This window comes from Alosa alosa, chromosome 24 (genome assembly GCF_017589495.1).
Source record: "Alosa alosa isolate M-15738 ecotype Scorff River chromosome 24, AALO_Geno_1.1, whole genome shotgun sequence".
Classification (NCBI taxonomy): Eukaryota; Metazoa; Chordata; class Actinopteri; order Clupeiformes; family Clupeidae; genus Alosa; species Alosa alosa.
Window position 1 is genome coordinate 23,582,264 of NC_063212.1, and position 6,638 is coordinate 23,588,901.

Genomic DNA, 6,638 nt, shown 5'->3' on the forward strand with positions numbered 1-6,638 from the left:
TATTAGCTTCAAAGCGAGCAAAGAAGCGGTTCAGGTTGTTGGAGCAGAGGGATGTTGCCTCACAGCTCTGTGGCTGGCTTAGACCGTGGAGGGCCTGAATGCCCTGCCATAGGCTTTTGTGCTTTGTGCACCACTATGCCACTTTCTTGCACCACTATGCCACTTTCTTCTTACTTAGGTCAAACAGAACTACCCAAGCCTTTTATTGGCCTGAATTTGCACTAGTATTTTTTATTGACTGTCTATGCACAATTTCAACCACATTTTGCTGCTCTTATTTTTTTCATTATTATATGTGCCCTCTTATTTACTTTATTTACTTACTTTTGTTTGTTTGAATGTTATGTTTGTCTGTAAATTGGTAAAATATGTCTTGTCTCTTCACCGTGGGATAGTGAGAAACGAATTTCGATCTCTTTGTATGTGGAACATGTGAAGAAATTGACAATAAAGCTTGACTTTTGACTTTTGACTTTGACTTTGACTTGCATTTTACTATTGTCTATGTGTGTCTAGGGAAATACTGTAGGTGTAGGAAAAGTAACCCAAAGGCATACAGCACTATACACTCATATACAATACGGCCTTCAGAGTGAACATTTTCAACTTCATATAGTGTCAATGTGACACTTATCTTATAAACAGTGTAATATATTATATACAGTATATACTATTTAATGTGGAATACAACAGGATGGATTCATTTAGGGTCCATGTATTTTCAAAAGTTTACAGTTTGGATCTTTCTGTAGTTCAGAGAGCAGCTGCTGTGCTGAGGGTCCAGGCTGATTCTCCTCCAGATTGATCTCTCTGAGGGCTGATGGGTTTGATCTCAGTGCTGATGCTAAAGCTCTGCAACCTTCATCTGTTATACTGCAGCTCTTCAGGCTGTAGGAGAAAGAAGGAAACACTTCATCAGATCAGCTGAAGGACACACAGAAAGCAAAGAGGGAAGCCATTATTATGGACATGTAAAGGTGTATGAGTGTGAAATGTGTGAGTGAGATATATAACTATAGACAGAGACTTTCTAATGAGGAGACACAGCACTCAAAAAATCCTCCATAGAAATGCATGGGGCTAGTTTGTAACGCCAATATGGCCGTTACTACACATATCACACCCCTTCCTCGGCAAAACGTCGACATGTGAATACATTGAGCCAATCATGTGGTGTGATGTGAAGACATCGTGCCAATCATGTGTTGTGATCGCGCATTTCTGCTGAGATGGATGCCCGATGAGTGGCCAAAAAGTGTTGCCATATGGCCGCCAAGTAGAGGGACTTGCCTAGAAGGACTTTGCTATAGAATTGCTTCATTTCATGTTTACAATCAACTAAAACGCTTCTGTCAAATTTATGATGATTTATTATTAGTCTCTCTCTCTCTCTGTGTGTGTGTGTGTGTGTGTGTGTGTGTGTGTGTGTAAGTAAAGAACGAAGAGTGTCAAAAAGGTGTTTATACAGTAATAGTAACCCTTTAAATGTGAATGAGTATGTATGCTCTACAGAATATCAAATAGTCCGTTTAAATATTAAATAATATCCTGTGGGCATGGGTGTGATGAAAAAGAGGAGGCAGGAAGGTAAGAGGTGTCTCAATAAAGAAGTTTACAAATTAATATGATGTTTTTTAATCTAAGACAGCACTCCTCAGTACTTTTTAACTTTCTTAAAATTACCCCACACTCCAGTTCAGTTTAGATTAAGGTGTATTTCTCCAAATGAATATTACACCGTCACATGTGAAGTCACAACACTTGTGTGAAAAGAGCATAACAATTAACTGTCACTGTCAAATTCCCTGATAGCAGTTCAGTATTTGATTTTGTGATACTCACTATAGTTTCTCCAGTTTACAGTTGGGATCCTCCAGAAGAGAAGAGAAATGCTTCACTCCTGAGTCTCCTGCTTCATTCCCACTCAACCCCAGCACTATCATGTGTGAGGGGTTTGATCTCAATGCTGATGCAAGAGTTCTGAAGCCTTCCACTCCAATACTGCAGCTCTGCAGGCTGTAGAGAGAAGTTGGAAAAACACTTCATCTTGATGTCCTTTTGACAATCAAATATTACTGTGACATTTAAAATAGTATCTGTGTAAATATGTGTGTAAAATTGTCTGTACAAATAATGTGTGCACAGAGATGTGATAAAAAGACCAGGGGAAATGTTTTTTACTCCTGACTTCACCAACGAGTGTAATAGTTTAAAAATAGTTATAGTTTTAGAATAGTTTTCAAATTGCTAAATATATTTACTAGTAATATGCAGAATATATGAAATATGACATTGTGTTTCATTTTCCACGTGTGTTTGTGTGGAGAGAGTCAAGCAGAATCTGGGATGGCCACTGGTGTGAATGATCACACTACAGTATATTCAATATTACTGATGATTATGCAATTCTTGACTTGGTATCGGTATCGAAACATTAATCTTGGTATCGTGACACTAGCACACACACAGCTCAAGAGCAGTAGCTCACTGCTCAACTCAACTGAAATGAGTGCACTACCAGGGGTTTCCAGTATTCACATGTGAGACTGTTCCGAGCGCCCAAACACAGTCATGAACGCAGGCCTGTACGTAACACAGAGAGTACTGATGAGTGTTCATATCCTATAAGTCGCACCGGAGTATAAGTCGCACCAGTCGAAAAATGTGTCATGAAGAGGAAAATATACATATATATATATATATATATATATATGTTGCACCTGAGTCACAGGACTGGCCAAACTATGAAAAAAAGTGTGACTTATAGTCCGGAAAAGACGGTATTTATTTAAACACGTGTGTATTTGTGTGGAAAAAGACTTCTACAAAAAAATCACTGTCAAATTCACTGACGGCAACTCAGTATTTGGTCTTGTGATAGTGACTGTAGTTTCCTTTTGGACAGTCAAATATTACGGTCAAATGTACAATAATCTGATAAATAATGCAGAGTGTGCACAGGGATGTGTCTGAATGATTCGAATCGATTTAATTTGAATAAGTAAAAACATGTGCTGTTTTGTGTGAGAAAAATACTGTTAAAAACATCACAGTCAAATTCACTGATAGCAACTCAGTATTAGCTCTTGTGATACTCTCTAGGGTCTCCAGTTTACAGTTGGGATCCTCCAGAAGAGAAGATTGCTGCTTCACTCCTGAGTCTCCTGCTTTACTCCCTCTCAGCCCCAGAAGTCTCATGTGTGAGGGGTTTGATCTCAGTGCTGATGCAAGAGCTATGAAGCCTTCCTCTCCAATACTGCAGTTGTACAGGCTGTAGAGAGAAGTAGGTGAAACATGTCATCTTAATTTCCTTTTGGAAAATCAAATATCCCTGTTAAATTCACAATATTCTGTTAAATAAGGTTGTGTGTACGAATACAGTATGCAACTACAGTATGTGTCTATGTGATAAGAAATAAAGGACAAAACTGTTTTTACTCCTGAGTTAATAGTAATCCTTTAAATGTCAAGTCAAGTCAGTTTTATTTAGTATAGCGCATTTAACATGCACTTCACTAGTTAAGCCCGTCGGCATGATTGCTATACTGAGTGTATAAGCTTGCAAAGTGGTTGGCATGGTAGCTGTACTGAGTGTATAAAACTAAAAGCGCCGTGTTTGGCATGGTAGCTATACTGAGTGTATAAGCTAAGCGCGGGTTGGCATGGTAGCTATACTGAGTGTATAAGCTAAGCGTGGTTGGCATGGTAGCTGGCGTGGTCATGGAATACCTGAGCGGGGATCTCGATGGCATGGTAGCTGGTCTATCAGTGAAATGGAATGCCTGAAGGAGGAGATCGGAGATAAAGCGGAGGAGGGATAATTTTTCGCGGCCACTTGCACCCCCAGTGGATAAGGAGGATGGCATAACCCTGGCGGAAGACAGGTGATTAATTGAAATGGAGGAGCTCCTCCCGGAGGAGGAGTAAGGGAGGAGGAGGAGGAGCAGGGGAGGAGGAGGATAATTTTAAGAGTGGTTGGCGGTGACGATGGATAAGGAGGGCCGGCTTAAATACCCTGTTGGCGGAAGACAGGTGATACTAATTGTATCAATCGATCCCTAAGGGCATGGTAACTAACTTTGTTTAGAAAAACATCATTTCACTATAGTGTATAAGCTAAGTGCGGGCATGATACTGCTATACTGAGTGTATAAGCTAAAAAGCTGGCGTGTTGGCATGGTTTGCATGATAAGCTATACTGAGTGTATACTGAGTGTATAAGCTAAGCGTGTTTGGCATGGTAGCTGTACTGAGTGTATAAGCTAAGCTGGCGTGGTTGGCATGGTAGCTATACTGGATAAGCTAGTAGGTCATGGAATGCCTGAAGCGAGATCGCGATAGAGCCGGTCATGGCCACTTGCACCCCAAAAGAGCAGAAAGGAAGGCCACTACCGAAATAACATTTTGCTTAGCAAGTCATAGATCCACTAGATGAAGTGGATGTACAGTAGGACTGATAGGCATCTGTGGACCAACGGCTCAGCTTTGATTGCTGCTCTGATAGGCCAATGCATGCAGCTGTAGTAGCAGCTCCTATCCTGAATGCACAGAGTAGCGGCCTGGGGAACCGGATTGACAAGGATATATATTAGAGCCTGGAACCTGTGACCAGTGATGGGTACCCTTCATCTGAGATGAAGAGAGCGGGCTAGTAGGCTTATGCTTGAGCTGAACCGATATGAGATGTAGTGTGATGGGTATGAAAGCTGAGGATCTGAGGCAGAGTTGGATATGAAAAGGAGTGTCCTTTTCGAACTGATCGGTTTTAGTCTGATTGGTAGTAAACGTATTGTGTCCTGGTCTAACTCAAGATCTGCCATCGGAATGAAATGAGATGAGGCATGTAGACTCACTACATCTCAGCAGCCCAAAGGAGGCGGTAAACATGATGGAGGGTGAATCAGAGTGCTGTGACATGAACCCCTTGGAAGTATAGCAAAGACAGCGGCAAGTACACAAGAGTGGATCTTCAAGGCGCTTGCTCAGCGGACATTCGTGTATTGCATAACCGCGGGGAACGATGGGTGTCAGGGGTTCAGCAGAGCTGCTGCCGCCAGGGTGTCGGGTTCAGCCGAGACGCTGCTGCATGGTCTTGGGGCTCCGCTCAGCGGAGAAGTCATTAGATGGGTCCTGAACCTTGGGGAGCTGTTCCTAAGGTCCCCTATGGGCTCAGCGGAGCTGTTTCTGCATGGGTCAGTCTCTGCATGGGTCCTGGGGCTCGGTGGAGCCGTCGCTGCCTGGGGTCCTGGGGCCCGGTGGAGCCGTCGCTGCCTGGGTCCTGGGGCTCAGTGGAGCTGTTGCTGCATGGGGCTTTGGGCCCGGCAGAGCATTCATTGCACGGATTTTGGGCCCCAGTGTAGCTGCTGCTGTATGGGTCAGGAGCCCAGTGTATTTGGTTCTGGGGGCTGCATGGTTCTGGGGCTCAGCGGCCATCGCCTGCATGGTCCTGAGCTCAGTGCCAGCAGCTGTTGCTGCATGGTTCTTGGGGCTTCAGCCACAGTCGCTGCAGTGGTCTTGGGGCTCGGCGTAGTTGTTGCTGCATGGTTCTTGGGACTGAGTCGAAGCCATCGTTGCATGGGTCTTGGGGCTCAAGAGTAGTTGTTGCTGCATGGTTCTTTGAGGTTCTGGGCTTGGGGCAGTCGCTATGGGTCCTGGAGCACGGTGTAGCTTTTGCTGCATGGGTCTTGGGGCTCAGCGGAGCTGTTGTAGCAGGGTTACAGGAGCTCAGCAGAGCAGTTTGCTGCCTGGTTTTTGGAGCTCAGTGAAGCAGTCGTTGCATCGGTCTTGGGGCTCAGAGTAGTTGTTGCTGCATGGGTCCTGTAGCTCTGTGTAGCTTTGCTGCATGGGGCTCAGCGGAGCAGTTGTAGCAGGAGCTCAGCGGAGCAGTTGCTGCGTGAGTCTCCCTGAAGCTGTTGTTGCATTGGGTCCAAGCTCATTCCGTCTGTGGCAGCCTTAAATAATCCAACCTGGGCTGAAAGAATACTTTTAGAATACCATTACCTGATAAAACATGACATATTCAGCATCGGAACGACTGGAAGAGGGGCAGCCCTGGACTGGGTCCTGGCCGGGGGGAAGTGGGTGGGGAAGGGGAAGAGGGGCAGGGAGTGGCTTGACGCGGTCGCCACCGAGCCGGCTGGAGACCAGGTGCTCGCTAACTAGTAAAGAAAATAGGAGCTAGCGAGGTGAGTTTGAACTAACGCTCTTCATGAGTCGTATGCGGCTGTACAGGCGTGACTCGGGAATGGAATGGGGAGGGGAAAAAAGGAGGAAGGGGAAGGGAGCAGTCGTCGGAACGACTGGAAGAGGGCCAGCCCTGGACCGGGTCCTGGCCGAAGGGAAGAGGGGGGCGGAGGGAGTAGCTTAATGGTCGCTACCAGAGCTGTCTGAAGAAGTGGAGTCGATCCGGAAGTACGCCCGAGATGCCGCGGGAAGGAAGTCGGTGGTTAAGAACCTGGACGCATGAAGGCGGCTGAAGCAGCGGAGGATACGCCTGAGCTGCTGTGGCAGGAAAAGCCGTCAAGAGCAGCCTGCTTCCTGGTCAGGAGAAGAGAAATGAATAGATGGAGCGGAAGGAGAAAAGATTGGTTTATGGGGCTTAAATAGGAGTTAAAAGAGAGGAGGATGGAATTTCCTAT

General features: G+C 45.2%; 1 protein-coding gene across 1 annotated transcript in view; it reads left to right on the plus strand.

The window, feature by feature from the left end:
* LOC125289319 (macrophage mannose receptor 1-like) overlaps positions 1-112 on the plus strand; it is a 578,909-nt gene extending 578,797 nt beyond the window's left edge. Inside the window, exon 5 of the mRNA XM_048236072.1 lies at positions 83-112. Within this exon, the coding sequence (XP_048092029.1) occupies positions 83-112 (30 nt within the window). The remainder of the gene's footprint in view (positions 1-82) is intronic.
* Positions 113-6,638: the final 6,526 nt, after the last annotated feature.